The following is a 21,672-nucleotide window of genomic DNA, read 5'->3' as shown; positions in this document are numbered from 1 at the left end:
AGAAGTAGTTAGAAAAAATAATTACCCAATAAATTTGTTATCTAACATATTACATATTTTTAAAGATGTATCTTCACTTATTTTACTTATGTGCAGGTACAGGAAAAGGGATGTGCAAAAGAGTGCATATCCTCCTAGAGGGCTCAAAGCTCCCTGGAGCTGGAGCTACAGGTGGTTATGAGTCACCTGGTAAAGGTTCTGAGAATAAAACATGCATCCTCTGAAAGGGTATTATGTACACTTGAGCCATCTCTGAACCCCAATATTACACAATTCCAAGTTAAAATAGTATTATGAAATAATATAAAATGTTAATAAAATTTATAAAATTGTTTAAAACTTTAAAAAGCAGTAACTTCGGTATGAAATAGAGGATCTAGGAAAGAGACAAAGAAATAAAGCTAAGAATACATTCATATCTTCTTTCACAGAATAAGTATATTACATACATGCATGCCCACACAAACCAAAATAAATTAAAAATTAAACTGAAGACTAAACAATGTTGCATGATTATTTCTGTCTTGCATTCTTTTACTTAGTTACATAACTGAATTATATAAAAAAAATCACTCCTTACTACCTATTTTTATAATAAAAACATTGATAACAATGGTCCCTTGCTCTTAAATTATGTCATATTATTATGTTAGCATAAAATGAAAATATATCAATAATTATTTTACTACTTCAGTTACTTTTGTCAGAGTATGTTTTCAGCATAAAACAGAAAGGCATTACATTAATAAGTAGTAGAATCTGACTTCACCTTATTAGTGGCTGGTGTAGTGCAACCAATGATGCGTGGACTGTAACGGACACCACAGAAAGGTGGAAATAATCAAACATGACATTCGCGTGGTGATGAAGGCCTCTACAGATGCTATAGTGCAGCTTCAGTGTCCGACTGCTTATTAGTTGTAAGGCATTCAGATCATCTGCCCTACAGAAATCAACGTATTTTCATGTAATTATGAGGTATTTAGTAAAGGCTAATATTTAAATCAGTTGTAACTATTCCTTAAAGGCTTCATTATTTCAGCTTCAAATGAGAGGGATTTTGCAAGCATCAGTGTGATGTGGCAGCAGTGTGAGAACAGCCAGATTCCTTCCTAACAGTATACAGTATGGGCTGCTTTAACATGCCTATAAAAATGCGTTCTTTTTGATAGCCCAATGATTAATATCCATCTTAAATTTTATTCGAAGGAGAATAATGTTTCTTACAAGGTCAAATAAGTACTCCAAAGTATATCAAATTATTTTTACTGCACAAAATTTTCATAAGTGCTGCTTAGACACCTTGAACATTTATTAAATATCTCATAAGCAAACCACTTCTTATTCGCAATGATATTGTTATACAGTCTGTCATTACATTTACACACACACAAACCCTGAAAAAAGATTATTAAAATTGTATCCAGATAACCTTAAAGGCCATGCATATATCATAACTACCTACAGCTACTGAGGTACCTACTTACTTCTGCTTCCTTTATATTTTAAATGAATACAAGCACAGTGTGCCTCTACCCCATGTGACTATGAGCAAGAGTGGAGGCAAGCTCAGGATAACGGGATCTCAGAAATTAACAAACTGGAAACACCTGTTGAGTATCATCAGTCTTGAGCATTCTGAATACTCAAAGTCACACCTAAAGAAGCTATAACTTATGCCATGAAAAATTCACCAAAGACCAATGGAAGACAGGTCAGTTAAGTACTTTATGGTATTGTTTCTCTAGCAACCATACAATTTTTAGAGTCTAGGAAACTATTTTATAATTTTTCACCTAATCTGATCTCACTGCCCTGCATGGGCATGGAAGAGTAGTCCCTACCTTCTCAACAGTCTTTCCCAGAAAAATTAGATGCACTTTAGAATAAAAAAGAACATAAGAGGTTCCAAACCTCCAAAAGAACATAAGGGGTTCACACAAGTAAACCATGAGTTGGCTACAGATGTTTACAAGCCAGCCTACTTACGAATAGTCTCCATCTGTGAAATGTAGATCCAAGGATAACAAAAAACTTATTTCTTCAAGGGTTTCTTCAATCTAAAGATAAATTTATAAGATGCTTAATATTTATAAGTGTTATAAATATGCACTGAAGTTTCACAGTAGATTGATAGGAAGAGATGTTTACCTTTCTTTCATCCAACAGCATTTTAACTTTGAAGATCATGACATCATTTAAAACAACTTCTTCATTTTTATATAGGATCTGAAATGTTTTGCTGCAAACTAGAGCATCATGAACTGAAGCTGGAAAGGCTAACGTCATGCCTAAAGCAGATGAGAAACACAACTGACGAGTGAAAGATGAACAGCACAAGAAATGAAATACTATTTTAAATGCTGTAATTTGATATCACTACACTGTCATTATCATTATATACAGAAGTGTTAAAAATATTTCTGAAAACTTACTAATTTCTGATAAAAAAAAGCAGGTAAGTACACCATAATCATCATGAAAATTCCTGTACAGACTCTTCTTCACTTGAAATAAAAGTGAGGAAATACGCGTAGATATTTTAGAGTGAAACTTACCTAACTCAGAAAAGGGGCAACTTAGATCTCCATTGCTCAAGAACAAAGAGATGCAGCTGGCTCTTTGCCTTTGCTGCTGAGACAGAAGACTCTAAATTTGTGTCCTCAGATTTCTTAGGTTAGCTAAGAGGATCTAGAACAGGGCTACCACAACATGAGGACAAAGCATGTCATTTGAGAACTGGCTTTCACCACAGGAAATAAGGTTACTTAGGCAGGGGAAAAGACTGGGGATCTGAATTTATATTGGGGATAATCCAATCTTGTGTGCACCTAGTAACACATCAATAAAACTCTGGACACAGAACTTTGGGTGAGCTTCTCTGGCTTATAATACTGCAAATTCCTATCTAGATTGGTTGGACATGTGAGTGATGGCAATACACCCTGGTTTTATGGGAAGAAGAGAATGGAAGCTTACATATAGGGCTTTACATATTCAGTCCTACATATTTCTTACATTTTTCTCATTAAGGTTGTTTTAGTGAGTCTCAAAATTCTGTAACAGATACTTGGTCAAGTTATTTCCATAAAAAATACTGATTTTGAAAAACAATAACTGAAAACTACCCCCCCCCAATACAAACACACGCGCGCGCGCGCACACACACACACACACTCTCTCATACCATTCTCCCTACTTTCTAAAGGCTTTACAATGCATTGTTACCAATAATCAGTCTTTTACTACTAAACTTAAGTGACCAACTGAGACAAACCATTCTTAGACTGCTCTTCCACCACTGATTTAAGACTGGTGTGGGAGGCGTTAGGGATACACATTTAGCCTTTTGGTCAGACTCAGTATAGCCTAGAACATGTGAAGGGATGACCAAAGATAAAATAAACTATGGATCACAGGAATAAGATTTCTACAAGAGAAACTGTGTGTGCAGTCTGACAAGTTCCTCACTATTGTAGGTTGGCACAGCAGTAATGCTTTCTTTGTAAGAAATGGTCTTGGGCTGTGGCAAGATGGCCCAGTGGTCACAGCTCTTGCTGCACAAGCCTGATAACTTGAGTTCCATCCTTGGGGCCCAATGTAGGAGAAAATTAACTCCTGCAAGTTGTCCTGAGTCCACATGTGCTGTGGTGTGTGAGGGACTGCATAGACATACATGATTGCAAATGACATATTATTAAAAGTAGTCTTTATAATATATTTACAACTTCTCTGTAAGTTTGAGATATTTCAGAATATACAAAACTGAATAGCTCAAAAATTCCATTCTGAATGTGTGAGAACTGAGATAGGGAAAGAAATTTCCCTTAATACAATATAGATTCTGTGTAAAGCCCTCAGACAATGCTAATTAGAATTTGTTTCCTCAGGAAGCAAAGGCTTTTCCTACTGCTCATCCCATGAATTCTTTTTCTCAAATGTGCTCTTTTCCCCTCCCATATGTTCCTTTGTATGTGTGTATTTGTTGTGACAGTGTGCGTACAGGGGTAAGAATCAGGCGTGTGTACAAGAACTCAAGTTGCTCGTAGGTGTTTTTCTCAATTGCTTTTTACCTTATGTTTAGGCAAAAGGGCCTCTGATGGGATCGAGGACTCACACATTCAGCTAGACTGCTTGCCAGTGAGCCCTGGGAATTCTCTTGGTTTTTTCCCTGGTGCTAAGATTACAGTGAGGGCTGCCATGCCCACCGGTTTTTTTGTGGATACTGAGATCCACACTCAAGCCTTCATGCTCGAATGGTGTGTAGTTTTCAATGTGAGGCCCTTCCTACACTTGCCACCAGGGCTGGAACATCCTTGTTTCTTAGCTTTCAGATACCATCTCCCCTTAACATCACCACTATTAATAATGCTGAGTTTCCGGGTCATTAGGCTACATAACCCACTGACCACCTCATTCATTCTTGCAGGTTCCTCAAGATTCTAATTTCCTTTTGAAATTTTAACTAATTTACTTTACATTCCAACTGCAGTTTTCCCTCCTAGTCCTTCCCCAAGATCCTAATTTTTTAAAGATTTTATTTCTTAATTCAGAATTATTCCTTTCAAAACTAACTTCTATATTACTGCTGATGTATAGCAAAACAGGCTGCATCCCAACTGTTGAGGTGCGTTTTCTCTCCGTGTGTTCCTGCCCCATAGTCCTCCTTAGCTCTTCCTTCCTATGGTCATTTCCTAGATCTTTACTTTACTTTTGACTGCAACTCCTCTGCAGTGTAGGTTGACTTCCTGTTACAACCACACCTATTTTCCCAGCTTACTCTCCAGGTAACAAGGTCTAACAATCCGCTGGCCCATTTAGGACTAATTCTGTGGCTCTAGTCCTCTTCTGCTTTCTCCATTTCCGGTCACATTTCCATTTTCCTTCTTAGCACATCTTAAATTCTGATATATCACAATCACACCCCCTTACATTCATACACCCCACTAAGAGAGTCCAGGACCAGTACCATGCGATAAGAATACCCATGTCTTTCAAGGCTGACACAGAAAGACTGATAGTTCCAGTCTAGCGTGGGTAGCTCAATGAGACTCTTATCTCAAAACACAGAAAACAAACCAACCACCAAACATCCTATCATCCGTATGTATGTATGTATGTATGTATGTACGTATGTATGTATATAGTGTGTTCATTGTATGTTTGTGTGTCTGTGCTTGTGTGTGAGTATTTACTAGTTTTGTTTGATGTAATTGCTTGTATAGCTCAAGCGTGCTAAATCCAGCTCTCTGCCAAATCCATACAAGCGAGATGTGCCTGGGGAACAATATACAACTTTTTGGTCTGGCTATGCTTTACAGTCATGACCACTTATCGCAGGGGGGCCCTTAGTGCCTGTCAATCATGCTGACTTCTGAACGTGTTTGTAACTCACATTTCTAGGTGACAACTTCACAGTGAATTGTCTCTCCCCAATCATGGCCTTCTATGATAACTTTGGTTCTTATGTAATCACACAGTCACATCATCATCATCTGAGAAATTCTATAAGCTCCACTACTGTATCTACCTACAGATAACCCTAGACAAAGTTATTGGTTCTGTTTCCTTTTCTGGAACACAGCTCAAGTTCTTGGCATTTAGTATGTTTATTTAATTCATATACCCTCCTTCTCTCTCAGTCTATTTTGTTATTGCCAGAATTTTAGATGGTCCATTGATTCTTACCTCCTTACATCCTTATGGTGTTCATACCCTTGTATAATTTCTTTCCACAATGGATTAATGTTTGTGAATAAAGCAAAAGTAATGGTATAATTTGTGCATACACAGCAGAAGTAATTGACTTTAACTTGTGAGAGACTCTGAGCCAGAGGCATAGGGTTAAATTCCTGACACACAGAAGCTGTGATAATGTGGTATTTAAAAGTAAGTTGGGTGGCAAAGTTTTATGCAGCAAGAATTAATTCACATTCCATCTAGTCTCTGATCCATGCAATTGCGCATCAAGACCAATGAATTCTGCACTGTTGAATCAGCAGCTAAACCTTATCTATGTCTGTGTGTCTACCTACCTACCTACTCAACTAGATCAGCACTCAAATAACTAGACCTGCCTTAATTTTCTTCTAGAAACTTAAACTTTTTTTTCTTTTGATCTGGATACTCATTTCAATTTAATAAATTTGTGGGTTTTTTATGCAGTAACTTAAACTTTTTTTTCTTTTGAGCTGGATACTCATTTCAATTTAATAAATCTGTAGGTTTTTTATGCAGTAACAAAAAAATTGAACACTGTTAACAGGTTTTCAACCTATAATTACAAACAAAAGAACATGTATCTACAGTCATATGAATCAGGAAGAAGTGGGAAGGTAAAAGGAATAGAACACTTGAAAAAGGCAGTAAGAATCTATCCTAGAATATATTCTCTATATACTAACTGAACTTTTAGTTACTTGTCTTCATTTAGATGAGATGTCTATCAGAGGAGCTGAGGAGACTGCTCAGCAGTTAAGAGCTGGCTTTCTTCCTGCTACGAAACACAGCTTCTGCTCCAATTCTCAGGACATAAATTGCTCTCAAAGGTCCAGAAGGGTCAAATGGTACACCGTTTACATCATTCCTAACGACTACAGCCTGAGACCCCAACACGATCCATAATTCTGATTTACTGTCAACCAAGAGACCATTACTATTTTTGATTAGGGACAAAGGGTCCTCTTGGCAGGAAAATACAGACTATAATAATACAGACTATAATAAAGGAGCAGTCAGCGAGTCTCTCATAGCCCATGAGAGGAGGGAAGAGACCAAGAGCCACTGGTTAATCATGGTAATTTATTTCTCATTCTCCTCCTAGTCCCCAGCTTACCATCAGCAAGTAAGAGTAGAGAAATGTTTTACAAAGTTTAGGTCAACATTACTTATAGAAAGAGAAGTTATAACTATCATAATGCAATTTCCAACAAAACACATCAACCAGATGCATCACATTGGCTTCTATCTTCTAGATCACTCTAAATACATAAGAGTTTGCTTTCAAATAACAGCTGTCCACTTGTCAATGGCTCTACTGTCTATTAGCTCTGGCTTGGTAACCTTTCTTAGAATTATTCTGTAATACTAAAGATGACTACGATTTCTAGTCCTCCCAGGTAATTATTTATTTAGAACCTAAGAAAACTAAGGTAAAAGTAATTCTTTGAATTAGTAAAAAATTTTTAATTGTAATAGAAGCTTTTATCTCTTAGATATGAAATTGCTCCCCCCCCATATACCAAACATGAACAAAGCTATTTCTGCTGCATACAGTAAGACTATGAACTAAACATAATGAATTTGTTCTTTCCAGAATATTCCATTCTGGCCTTTCACACAGTCATTTGCTAAGAATCTACAACTTATCCAGTTTTGTATACATTCTATCATTTCTCTTTCTATTATATCAAATCTCTTTCTAGAATTCTTATCTCTTTCCTTACCCACAATTAGAATTTTCTGGATTAGCTAAATGATCTTACACTTAAACATCTAAAAAGCAATGTTTTTTAAATTAATTCCAAATTAAAATGGTTAAAAACAAAAATGTTCGCTTCAGCATAAATTAATTCAGTCTTAAAACAAAATGAAACAAAAACCCCCTCAAGTCCTTATGAGAAAAACAAACTATAAAAAATATTTACAATTTTCAGTTAGGCAGTGGTGGCATACACCTTTAATCCCCAGCACTGAGGAGGCAGAGACCAATGGATCTCTTGAGTTTGAAGCCAGCCTGGTCTACAGAGCATTTTCCAGAATAGCCAGGGTTACACAGAGAAACACTGTCTCAAAAAAACAAAAACAAACAATTTTTACATGTAAATGTTATATTGATATATATTGATACAGTTATATATAACAATATAGTAATATAAATGATATAAAATGTTACTTATATATTTATACATTAATATATTATTATTTATATCTATTAATATATTATGTTGACTTTTTAGATTAGTTTTTGAGATTATGAGTACCATATCTATATCTTTTTTATCCCATACACTCCCCCCAATTTGTCTTGTGTTCCCCAACTCCCTCTGAATTTCATAATTTCTTCTTCAATTATTATTGTGATTGATATATTACACACACAAACACACATACACAATATAAATACAAAATGTGCCTTTAATTCTCTCCAAATTTCATTACTATAAAGTAATTTTATTTAGGAAATGCAATACTAAAAAGCAGCTAACTTAGTCTTTTTGATTTTACAAAGACTATACTGACATCTGCAAAAGTATTTCATAAACCGAAGTTTGAAGTTGGCAACTTCAAGAGATAACAGGCAAAACCATCCACCTGCTAGATTTAGGGAGTACAGAGAGGAGTGCCAAGTCTATTTTGAAACTGCTGGTGCTTTACTACCTCTGTTTCTGGACATTTGGTTGTGAGTCTAGTCTTTAACAGCGGAATCATCTCTCCAGCCCCCTCTCTGTTTCTCGAGGGTGGACTTACAGAAGCCTTTATTATGATAGTAGGTACATATCTGAGATACATGCTAAGCAAGAAGAAAATTTTTTGTTTTCCCTTTTTAAGCAACTAAAACTATTTGTGTATGTGTGTGATCTTAATAGGTTCCCTGACTATTTTGATGGTATTGGAAAGATAAACTCCTATTAAATATAATTCATCAAATATAACATGAACAGCATGTTAGTAGCTACAGTGTGATTTTAAAAAACACAACTCTACACAATTCTAATTTCCAGTAAATTTCTCTGAATTCAAAAAAAAAAAAAAAAAAAAAAGGTCTGTTTGTGCTCAGTCAAACTTTAGGTTTGGTGTGCTATTATATTTTTACAGTACTTTGAAAACCATAATACCAGGTTTATATGATAACTTCCTTATATTTTTGGTTGTGAGCCTAGCTTTAACAGCTGACCCATCTCTCCAGCCCTGATCTCACTTCCTAACTACATGGAATAAACACACACACAAGTTGAGTATTTCTTATCCAGAATGCTTGGGATTAGAAATGCTTAAGGTTTTTAATCTGTTTGAGATTGTGGACTATCCAGACAGATACACAGTACCTTCTAGCTTATATGTGTATATAATGATGTACTGGGGGTAAGACTCAAGACTAAAGGGAAAATTTTATCTTTCTTATACATGAAGGATGGAAATAATTTTATACAGAAATTTTATTGTATTTCTATAGCTGGGCATGGTGACATGCAGCTGAAATCCCAGTATTCAAGAAGCCGAATCACAAAAATGTAGAATTTAAAAGCATATTGTAAAATTTTAAGTCAAGTATGTATGGACCTTTACTGCATACCTTTTTAAACCTCAATTTATATGACACATTTTTTTCCATGTGTTTTTAATAAGCCAAATTAAGCCCGTTTTACTGATTTCTTAAAAGGGATATCATAGCAATCCTATTTGCTAATTCAGGGTTATAAAATGTTACCACTACTGCTACTTCAAATTTTTATTTTTAACTTGAAAATGTTTCTTGACTTACCTGTTGCACATAACAAACTGGCTTCTACTCTGTGGGGAATTCTTGGTGGTATTTTCATCGATGCACGTATTTGGTAAAAACTAAAAACACAATAAATAAGTTATTTTAAAACATATATTCCATCTCTATATTTTGAATCTATTAAAATAAAATTCTGGCCCAATTCTACCAGTTTCTATAGTTCTACCAGTTCCCTGTAACATTTCCCATATCCACCTATGAAATATTAGCACAGCATGAAACCAAAAGCAAAATTTGGCACATGTAAAGGTGAACAATAGAAACTTAAACAAATATACACAGTACCTTTACTTTATAGCAGTGACTGTGATACTAATCTATGGAATTGGAAAGTTATCCAAGAACTTCATCATGTAACTTATTTTTGTTTAAAAGATAATGAAATTGGGCTGGCAAACTTGCTGCCACTCCTGATATCATAAGTTAAATGCTTGCAACCTTCATGGAAGGACAGAACTGATTCACACATATGTCTGCCTGTCTGTCTGCCTGCCTCTCTCTCTCTCTCTCTCATACACACACACACACACACACACACACACACACAAGTAAAAAAAAAAAAAAAAGAAAAAAAGAAAAAGAAAAAGAAAAGAAAATGTTCCTGATTGTGAGTTTGAGAAAGACATCAAATTAATTTAAAATAGCGTTTAAAAACTGGTTTTACACGTCTTCAATTCTAGTTTGCGGAAATCAGAAAGCTGGAGCAGAAAGAGTTTAAGTTTGAAGGCAGCTCGGCTTTGTAGGGCCCTGTCTTAGAAAAACAAACAATAAAAACCCTTCATCTGATAAGCTAGAAGGTACTATGTATAGGTATTATGAGAAGAGAAATAAACAGTCAGATCCAGCCATGAGCCCTGAAAGCATCAAAAATGACTTGTAGGAGATGGAGTTAGCTAGAATCCTAGAATGAACAGTGAGGCACTCATGGAGTTTCACCTACCGCTAACAGTTGTTGGCAACTGACGCTTGCGGGGAAAGGGAGAGTATCAGTTTCCACCAGAGACAGAACCTCTGACAGGTTTCCCTTGTTCTAATGGAATAGAAGTAAATATACAGCTTGGCCTTAGGAATACATTGGGAGCACTGAGTAGACTAATCAGTGGATAAAAAACAAAAACAAAACAAACAGCACATGGAGTTGAAAGAAAAAGTGGTAGTGGGAGAGGTAGAGGAGGAGTCAGGGAGGAGATGAACTGATTGAGGCACACTGTTCACATGCATGAAAGAAATCAATTTTAAAAACTAATACATTTTTACTTTTTTGTTTTAAGACATTTTATCAGTCACTGTAATCATTTTAAATAAGATAAAAGGTATAAAATAAAAAATTTCTATTAACACAAGATTTCTCAAAGCAAGTCAAACATTAAAACCCAAGGATAAGCTTGGTATGGTGGCACACAACTGCAATCCCAGCACTCAGGATGCAGAGGCGGAGAGAAGCAGGTAGATTTCTGTGAGTTTGAGGCCAGCCAAGGATGTATCCTTCCTTCCCCTCCTTCCCCCCGCCCCCCCCCCCCCCAAAAAAAAAAAAAAACAGAAAAAAGAAAAGGCAGGGACACCGAAGGTAACAACACTGAAATGGATCATGCCATGCCCTCAGTGACCACAGAAAACAAAAGCCTGGTTCACTTATGAATGTCCTTCTTAAGCAACACAGTCATTCCTGGGTTTGATAGCTCTTCAGATTTATTTATTATGTATGTAAATGACATGCAGATGGGAGTGAGCATGTGGTCACACCACAGGGCAGAATTAGCCCTAGCGAATAGAAGTGTAAAGTGCCCTAAATGGACACAGCAAACTCCATGGAGGTAGAGTAGCAGGACTGATAAGATTATACACTCTGTTGGCAAGCAAAGAGGGTTGCCTTTATCCCAGCACTTGGGAGGCAGAGGCAGGTGGATTTCTGAGTTCGAGGCCAGCCTGGTCTACAGAGTGAGTTCCAGGACAGCCAAGGCTACACAGAGAAACGCTGTCTACAGACTAAGTTCCAGGACAGCCAAGGCTACACAGAGAAACGCTGTCTCGTAAAAACAAAGAGAGAGAGAGAGAGAGAGAGAGAGAGAGAGAGAGAGAGAGAGAGAGAGAGAGAGAGACAGAGAGAGAGAGAGACAGAGACAGAGAGAGAGACAGAGACAGAGACAGAGACAGAGAGAGAGAGACAGAGACAGAGACAGAGAGACAGACAGAGAGAAACTAAAACCAAAGCAGGAGAAACCTTCAAACCAAAGAGAAAGGTTTTCAAGGAGCTCTTCAACCTCCCATGTGAAGAACATGGTTAGATATTAAGTATTGTAATTCTTAAGCATAAGTATATGACATAAAAGCTTATGAAGACTAAACAAATACTAGGTGATTTTTAAACCACTGAAGCAGTTAACTGTCTAACCATAATCTCGTATTTGACAGTTTACATAAAAATGAGCATTTGATATATTCTGGCTAGAAAACAAAGAAACCCCACAAGTCTAAACTACATAACTATCCCCTCACCATCACAGAATGGCAAATATCAAAAGAAACAGGGTTGGTAAGGCAGGGTGGTAAGGCCCATGGCTGGTGGGAATACACACTAGTACAGCCATCATGGAGAACAATACAGTAGCTAGCCAAAAAACTAAGACAACATGATCATATGAGCCAGCAACTGAAATTCCTATGTGAACCCCACATAGGAATACAAAACTTCAATTACAAAAGAAAATTAAATCTCCATGAGATTGCATATGATAGTAACCACATATAATAATGTATTGTATATTTCAAAATTTCAAAGGAATCTTAAATATTCTTACCACCACAAAGAGTTAAGTAGATGAGGCAATGGCTAAGCTCACTACCTTGAACAGCTCCAAAATCTTCTAAATCAAAATATTACATTGTATCCTATAGGATACAATGATTACAATTTTTCTAAAACTATGAAAATGTCCAGATTAGACTACATTACAAACAACCTATTAGATAGTTGTAAAGAATGAGGCATTACCTAAATATTCTTCATCAAAGATGAGTGAACTTCAAGGCCTGGTAATACGTATCTCTTTAACTATGGGCTACACATTCTGTTTTGACTACTCTTTCCTGTGCTTAGGAAAAGCAGCCTGGATGCAGTGAGCCAATGGATAGGTCTAGATTAGCTCAGGACTACAGTTTCCTGCCCTGTTTATCTCTCCTATAATTAGCAGTATGGTATACTGTAATAGCATTTAACGTAGTACTATATAAAATACTACCTTAGTTAACAAATATGAATTGAGTGTTTTTACGTATTTGGGATTTTTTCATAATAACTACAATTATCACCAGAAAAGTAGAGATTAATATGGAAGAAAAAATAAAGTAAAATACTGTTAGAAAAGCCAACTCCAAAGTGTGTCCTATAAACAATGTGAATAGACTGTGTATGTGAAGCCACATGAAATGAGGGGTGCTCCATGAGTGTAAAAGAGAAAAATGAGGCAGTATCATTAAACACGCTAAGAAATCTGTGAGGTCACTCTGCCACTGAAGACAACTTGACTATAATGCAAAGGGACCAGGACACAAGACTGTATCCTGAAAGTAACTGAACAGGAAGAAGAACAAAACCTATGCCCTCCACAGGCTGCACTGCACAGCAACCAAACAGCTAATGAAGTAATGGTCCGCCAATTAGAGAAATGCCACTGCTCTGAAACTTGTAGTAAAATAATCACCCTGGGCAAAGACCTTCAAAGGACACTCTGATTAGGTTATAGAAAGCTTTATAAAGGTCCACCAGGTTGATAACACTTGAAATTAATCTTATCACAAAAGAAATAGCCAGACGCTGTATGTTCTGTAATGTATCCAAAAGAACACAACACCACTTGAACATCCTTCTAAAACCTCTACTGGAATATAAGACTTTCGATTACATCACCAAGCATAGCCATAAAACAAAGTCAGACATATAATAAGATGTAACCTGTGAATGTTAATTTTTGAATAGAATAAAAAATTAAATCTAGCGGTCAAAAGAATGTTGTATTTCTATGATATTTTTCTTAAATTCTCTAGACAGAATTGCATGAGGTAAAGGTGTTTAAAACAAGGAGCAGGTGGTAGTGATCACTCAGTGGTTTAAGCTGGCTTGCTCCCGAGCCTGGCGGCCCGAGCCGGATAGCTGGAGACCACAGGTGGAAACAGAGAACTGATCCCTGCAGGCTGCCCTCTGATCTCTGTGCGCATGCTGTAGCACATGTGTCCTACATGCAGGCAGACACACCCATGTACCACATCATGAAAATGCCATTAAAGAAAGTATGTATGGCATTAAAATGTTATTACATTTATGTGTGTGTGTGTGTGTGTGTTCATGCTTCTGTATGCCTCTGGCCAATTCTAAGTGCTAAGAGGTCTCTTTGAATGGCTTCTTTTTCTCTTTGGATCCTTGCCTACCCTGTGAGAACAAGACGTAGAATGAAAATCTGTAAAGGAGAGGTGTGTCTGCCCAGTTGAGGCCATTCCACAACAGCTAGTAGTCAGCCACGCTGTCAGCTGACTGGATTGATGAATGAACCCAGCAAAGAGTAGCCAGGCTTAGAGAGCTTAACAGAACTATTTAGCTAATACAGCTTTAGGAGCAGAAATACATGTTTGATGTAATGCTCTTGTAAGCTCTGCACTTGTTATTAACTGTTTACAGATATATTACCATAGCAATAAATAATACACAAATCAACACCTAGGATTGGTACTTGCTATAACAAAATTTTAAAACACAATGACTTTATGAACAATTTAAATGTTAATTATAAGAAGTAGAAAAATAATGAGGAAATTACAGATTAGAAAAATAGTAACTCTTGTTAATGGGATGATAAAATATGCTATTTATAAGAACTTAGGAAGAAATTAGACAATGTCCTAAGAAACTTTTGGAGATGAAAAAGCATTCCTAAATGGTTGCTACTAGCTAAGCACTGTAAGATGAAACAGGAGAGAAAAAGCTGAAGAATTAGTCACTGTACAGCAGGATCCAGGGACCTCAGAGGGACTAGGACTTGCGAGTTGGAAAATAAAAATGTTTTGTTTCTGATCTCCTAAAAGATGTTCAACATAAGATGACTCAATGATTATATCAAGAATGTAAGTGTACATTTTTCTTCAAAATTCACTGAAAGAATTAAGGTAAAAAAAAAAAAAAAAAAAAAAAAAAAAAAAAAAAAAAAAAGAATTCCCTGAAAGAATTAAGGTAGGCTGTAAGCAGGCATTCTTAGATTGACAAAACGCTTTTTACGAAGTTTAGAGGCAGGATCCCACAGAATTCTGATGCCCAAGTGTTAGTGATTACATCTGCAGAGCAAGCGTGTTTCAAAAACAGTTACAGGTATGGGCTTTTAAAATGTGGAGTAGGCCATGGCTATCAGACATAAGTGTGTCTGGCCCGTATGTTGAGTCCAAAAATGTTACTGGCTATGTTCTGTAACTTTCTTAACCAGCAGACTACAGTGGAAGAAATACAGTGGAAGAAATTCAAGGAGCCTTGTACCGTGGGTAAAATTAATTTTGAGTTTTGTTGTATGAACCAAGTTAGGCTAGCCTACTGATGAATGAGAGGCTACACAAAGCACACTGAGGAGACAAAAGCATAGCAGGCTATTTTCATTTTTTAAAAATTAATATGGCAAAATTAAGCTAAATCCTCAGAAAAACAACTCCTTAAACCTAGAAAATCTTTCTATACTTAGTTATGGGACACCCACCACTGTAAGGCTAGGCTAGACCTAGACCTGGTGACAGAGGATATGATCTAAATTCTATACAAAGGTATCTGTAGCCCTCACGTCAGTCATGAACCATCCAACACAACTGTGCCACCCTAATTCCACCCTCCCTTTGCCTTTGCAAGCAGGCTGATCTTAAAGCAAATTTCCAAAGAAAAGATAAGAAAGATTCCTGCCCCACGTCCATCCAAAGGGATAAAAGGACAACCAACTCTATGACCCTGCAAAGGTGTGGATCTTAAACCCACATTACATAAAATCCAAAAGTTTTTCTTCAAATAATGGGGACCTCTCAGAATATGTGACTCCTTTTCCTTAGGTTTTAAATTCAATTAAAAAATGGACTCCTGAGGAAGCAAAGAAAGCCAGCAACCTGCAGCCCAGCAGCCTCTTCCCCAGGAAAGGATCTGCTGGTCAAACTGTCTGACAACTGATCTACACATCTTCTGAACTCTGTCTCACGGGTTTTTATAAATGGCTACGATGCCACGGGAACAGTCTTTTTCCTTACTGTTGAGTTAGACTAGTGATAGATCCAGTTACTTTTTACCCGATTTGGTTCCTTACTTCTTTTGGAATACAGGAAGCGAGTCAGCAGGTTATGGACCCAGCACGGGACAGCACATCACATCACATCACATCACAATGCACACACAGTCCTTCGACATGCCGTAGATGCCTCTGAACTGCTTGCTGAGCTCATTTCTTTTTGCCTTCTTTTTCTTTTGAAAAGTGTTTCCTATGTAGTGCAGGCTAGCCTGAAACAGTTACATAACCCAGACTAGCCTTTTGTGCTTGTTTCTTAAAAGCTAGGAATTACAGACACGAACCACCATTCTAGACTAGACTTCTATTTCTTCCATGCAAACATCAATTTTACCATATGAGGTGGTTTGTATGAAGGTGGCCTCCAGAGGCTCATTTGTTTGAAATCTCAGTCTTCCAAATGGTGGAACCATTTGGAAAGACTTAGGAGGTGTGGCCTCATTGGAAGAGGGCTTTGAGGTTTCAAAAGACTAGGACCAATTCCCAGACTGTGTATTTCTCTCTCTCTTTGCCTCCAGACTGAGGATCAAGATGTTTGTTCAGCTATTTCTGCTGCCATGCCTTTGCTCTGTCACCACAGACTCTGGTTCTCTTAAACTATAAAGCCCAAGTTAAATGGTTTCTTTTATAATGACATTTACTAATGGCATTTTATCAAAGCAATAGAATAACTAACATACCACATTAACAGGTGCTGGTAGTAACAGTGATAATAATTCTATTCTCACTGGGAAATGACTCATTGTAGAATTTTTCCTCAATTTTCTCCCAATTACTTTAAATATTAATATAACAAGATGCCTGTGATTGGACAGGGAAAAGAAAGGCAGAACTAAGAGTTTCAAGGACAGAGACAGGGAGAGGAAGAGAAGGAAGGAAGGATGATGGAGGAAGAGAGAGATGATCCAGATTCCACATGGCTTTAAATAGCCACAGGTAGCTATAAATATCTTATAAGGGATGGATAATTATAGGACAATTTGTCTTATCTAGGGGGGCAATTTATATCAATATCAATTGGCTCTGAAATTATTGTGTGGGCATCTTGTGAACTGAGAATTTATTGACATATAAATCTGACTGATAATTATAAGCTTCTAGAGTTTTGATTTACTGGGTTAAGGGGATTTGTGACCACTAGCCGCAGGGCGTGGATGGCTGGGAAGGTACAAGCAGCTCAGAGGCAGGCAAACCAGACCTGGGAAGACTGCTGCCTGCGGCTAGCGCATGGAGGCTGCAAGCTGAGACCTCTGAAGCAGAGAGTAGCTGGGTATAGTGCGGTTTGGAGGCATTTTTAAAATTTCCTGCAACAACTCACTGAATCCTAAAGCCAAACTATCAACGCATCTCCAGACACTAAAGACTATCACAAACAGTTCTGCCTTTCCACGACCTTTCTTCTAGAATTTGAAAAATCCTTAAAAAATAACATATTCATGTGGTAGTTCATATCCAGCACTTGAAAGACTGATGAACAAGAACTTTTATGAATTTAAGGTCAGCCAGGACTACGTAACAAGACCCTATCTCAAAAATTACAAAATAAATCAACTGAATAAATATATATTCATATTTCTAAGATTTGGTTCTTTCATTTCGCCCTTTGCCTATTTAAGTCTTATCTGAATGTTAATCCTATCTCTGACGTAGGATAAACAGATAGGAAAAAAAGGAAGGGGTACAAACGGAGGAAGAATTCCCTCACCCTAGGATCTAGATAGTTTTCCCTGCTGAAAGTCAAGAAATGTCAGTATAAAGCCAAAACTGCCATAAAGATAATGCCAGTTTTCCTAAGGCCTTTCAAATAAAAATGCTAAAACCAAACAAGCTAGAGAGATAGCTCCATGGTTAAGAGTAGGTAGTGCTCTTACAGAGGACCCAAGTTTACTTCCCAACTCTTACGTCAGGGGCCCACAACCACAGGTAACTTCAGCTCCAGGGGATCTGAAGCCATCTTCTGACCTCTATGGGCCCTGCGTCATGCATACAGACAGACAAACGCACACACACACAAACAAATCTTAAACAACAAAAACCCCATGGTTACGCAGGCAAGGGTCTTGGTAACACTGAAGCCCACCTTCTTAGCACTTCTTTCACACCACTGAACCTAAACAATACTCCTTGAAAACCACCGTACACTTTCGTTTACAAAAGGAAATTCATTATGACAACAAAAAGTAAACGAGCTCATACAATTTTCCTTAATTTTTAAGTTAAATTTTAAACCTTGCTTAGTCTTTAAGCCATGTTCTCTATTACATGCCATGCTTTCCACCTATGACTGACACACAGACTCTAATGGCACTGAAATGAGATGTTCTCTTGAGAAGCACACACCCAGGTCTTGAATATGGACTGCAATTTTCCTTAACAATTCTTTGTTTCTCTTAAATGCTGACTCTTGAGAGTATACTCTTCCTTGTCTTAATAAGCTTTATCCTGGCTCACCATGAAATACTTTTCTTCAAAGCACCAAGGAGCTGGCTTTCTCTGAATGGAGATATTTAAGTGGGAAAGGAAATTTCTCTGGCTACACAGCAGTGTTGGGCTGTTTTCCTATTGCTGCTAATATCACTGTAATGATTTTACTTACAGAAAAATGCCCTGCTTGATTTTTATTGAATCTTCATTATATATGCTTGATATTTCTACTTAGTTATTTCTTTGTAAATAACTTTCCTCCATTATATAATATGCCTATAAACAGTAAAAATGAAATAATACATTTTCATTAAAGGACTCCCTCAATGATCAATACAAAGTCTCAAATACATAAATATAGTCAGCATTATCACTAAATCCATATGCATAATCTCCAAATATCTAGTTATATGAAATTACTTAGACTATAATCACTTGAAAACAACTTTTTTTTTTACATATATGCTGGAATAAAACCTGTAATCAAATTCTTACTATAAAATGCATACCCTCTTTGGAATAAGTCCACGTTGTAGAACTTGTTTAGCTCCACGGAGAATTCTACCATTGCTTGTACTTCAGTCATTTTTAATTTATACTCAGAGAACAAATCTGGTAACAGCACCTTAGTTAAAAAATGGGAGAGGTCATGAGAAGTACAACAGAAATGCCAACTTAGAAGCTACCTTAGCTTAATCCAACTAAGCAGGACCAGCATCCAGAGATTACTAATTAGAAGTCCTCTATAGGACGTGTTGGTTATGAAGCTTCTCCAACATTTGTTTCCCCCGATTACATCCATATGATAATCCATGAATATTTTTGTTAAATGAAGAAAACATTTCTTAAAGAACAAAGCACCTTTGAATTAAAAAAAATCCTTCTCATTATAAAAACCTAAGGCATTCATTCTCATAGAAGTTAAAGTAAAAGGTGCACAAGCAAGTGAAAATTAAGACATTCACATACACACTGAAAAATAGTTTTGTATGTGTGTATTAGCACACACACACACACACACACACACACATGTAAAACTGGTATCAATGGCTCGTATGTTTTTCTAATCTGCTTATTTCGATCAGCTTCTGAAGAACATTTAAGCCAGTAAGTGTAAATGACGTTATTTTAACTGTAACTATTATCCTGTGGGCATGGTGTAGTTTAAAGGGCTACCTCATATTAGTGCTTCAGCGGTTTCTATCTTCACTATTTAGAGAGCTAACAAAAATCCATACCAAGAGCACATATTTTGAAGAGCAAGTTAGAGAAGATAAATGTTTGGAAATAATCCTCTACTGATTTCTCGTATCTCTACACCTCTTACTAAGGCAAGGACTCTAACAGCCTTTGTTCCAGGCTATCTCTTCATGGTCATCTTGAAAGCCAGCAACAGTGTCTCACGCTAGAGAAGGGAGTAGATTCTACTCTTTGCTCTACACAATAAAGACTTTATTCTACACAACAAAGTTTTCCCAAACAGAAACAGGCGGGTAGACTGTCCATTATCAAAGTTCCAGGATTCTTTAGCTTAGAGTTCCCCTCCTCTCCTCTCCTCTACTTCGTTGCTATGTGATGCTACCTGGCCCTCTAGCCCAACTGCTGTGAGTATAGCCCATCTTTGTCTCTGATTGTTGAGTCCAATATCTTCCCCCAACATTTTGGCACCATAGCAAGTAACTCAATAGCAAGCATAGTAAAATCTCTAAGCCTACACAGCTCTTGAAAAACTACTTCCCTGAAATTCAGCAACCATTCTAACCTATGATGAAGTGCAAAAGAAATGCCATATGCTTACCTCTGCTGATCAGATCTTCATTTTACATTATTAAATAACGAACCTTGTATTTCCAGTTACTGATTCTTGTTGTTAAAAATATATTGTGCCCCCTATGAGAAAGAAACAATAAAATAAAACCACAGATACAAAATCTATCTTTAAAATATCCATGTTTCATTATTTAACATTCACAATTTACACACAGGACTTAGATCCTCCATAAGGCTTGGGGATACATTATAATAACTTCATCATTAACTATTCTGTATTTCTATTAAGGAGTCACTTATGTAGACTACACAATACAATATAGAGTATTTTCTTAGTTCAGTGGTTCAAAAACACTTCTCAATGAACACCTAAAACATTGGAGACCTATCATAATTTTTAAGATACAGAACTCTTCATTTAAAATAACTAAGTAGTGAGTTTAAAATTTCATGTATTTCATACAGACATGTATATATAAAATATACTATTTAAAATAATGACAAAACACTGCCTGACTATGCTATAGTTTTTCTTACAGTTCAAATATTTAGATGAAAAAACTTCTGACTTGAATGTAACTGTGTTAGGTTTCAAAAACATTAAAATGAGGACCATGTTCACTCTTCATTGTTTTTCTTCTGTCATGAAGATATAGACTATGCCAAGTCCTAAGGCTACTACTTTAGTTACCTCATCAATTATGATAAGGGTTAATATAGGTCACATTAAACTATCTTTAGATAAGAGACTCCCCATTTCATAGAAATGAGATCAGTTCTGGGTGCCAGTGGGCCCAGTAATCACAAGAAAAGCAGGAAGCACATATAGTATAGTACAAAGGTACAGTAAGTCTTTAGGACTTCAGTCCCAAGATGTTGTCTTCTTTTCCTTTAAAACATAGATAGCACTCATCTCATAGCAAACAGTAATAGGCCCACTACAGGGGCAAGAGATAAATTCTGATCTCTTTTAAGCTCCTTTCATTTTGGGGTCCCTATTGAGCATTTCTTATGTAAAGCATTGGGAAGTAGGTACAGTTTTAATAGAACCTTAAAACATGAACCAATATATACCAAAAGTAGGATGCATTTGCAACAAAATCTTAAGATGCATGACATTAGCTTACATACCAGGCAACAAAGACACATACTACAAAATACTGAGAGTCTCTTACACAGAGCTAACTGATAAAAAGTTTACCTCCAGAACTAGGTATCCCTCTAAATGCAGAGCCCCAGAAAAGGAGCTGAAAACAATCACAACACTGGTTGTGTTGGTGGCTCTCTTTGGTTACTTTGTAAGCAAAGACGGAAGGAAACAGAATGGCAGAAACTAAGGACTTGCACTCAAGTACTTTAATATACCATATCAGAATTCCTTTCTCAAAGGAATTCTAAAGATTCTTGACATAACAAGTTAACATTAGCTAAGGGTGTTGCCATCCTACAAACTGCCTGTTATTACATATGATTTAAAAATAATGGCCACTCAAATGAGACATAAAGTTGAATCTCACTGAAATAAAGCTATTAAAATGAAGTAAGTGTATCTGAAGCACAAGCATTTAAGCCACATCCACAAAAGAAGTTCAGCAAGCCACTGACACAGAAAATATAACAGGAAAAAAAAACCCCACAAAATCCTATTTTTTTAATTAACAAAACAACATTTAC

General features: G+C 36.6%; 1 protein-coding gene across 11 annotated transcripts in view; it reads right to left on the bottom strand.

Moving 5' to 3' along the window:
• The window catches only part of Fam135a (family with sequence similarity 135 member A), a 78,869-nt gene that overhangs the window by 45,309 nt on the left and 11,888 nt on the right, over positions 1 to 21,672 (bottom strand). For 9 of the 11 annotated variants that reach the window (XM_076915137.1, XM_076915140.1, XM_034521321.2 and 6 more), the window contains exons 1-6: positions 20,027 to 20,120; positions 18,738 to 18,853; positions 9,485 to 9,564; positions 2,152 to 2,291; positions 1,990 to 2,060; positions 770 to 943 (exon numbers count right to left, since the gene is read on the bottom strand). In XM_076915137.1, the coding sequence (XP_076771252.1) occupies positions 770 to 943; positions 1,990 to 2,060; positions 2,152 to 2,291; positions 9,485 to 9,564; positions 18,738 to 18,814 (542 nt within the window). In that variant the 5' untranslated portion in view covers positions 18,815 to 18,853; positions 20,027 to 20,120. Of the gene's footprint in view, positions 1 to 769; positions 944 to 1,989; positions 2,061 to 2,151; positions 2,292 to 9,484; positions 9,565 to 18,737; positions 18,854 to 20,026; positions 20,121 to 21,672 lie in introns of those variants that run through there. The other 2 variants (XM_076915144.1, XM_076915145.1) reach the window with 1 other exon arrangement.

The sequence above is a fragment of the Arvicanthis niloticus genome, chromosome 17, assembly GCF_011762505.2.
Source record: "Arvicanthis niloticus isolate mArvNil1 chromosome 17, mArvNil1.pat.X, whole genome shotgun sequence".
In the NCBI taxonomy this organism is placed as follows: Eukaryota; Metazoa; Chordata; class Mammalia; order Rodentia; family Muridae; genus Arvicanthis; species Arvicanthis niloticus.
This window is presented reverse-complemented; position numbering and strand designations above follow the sequence as displayed.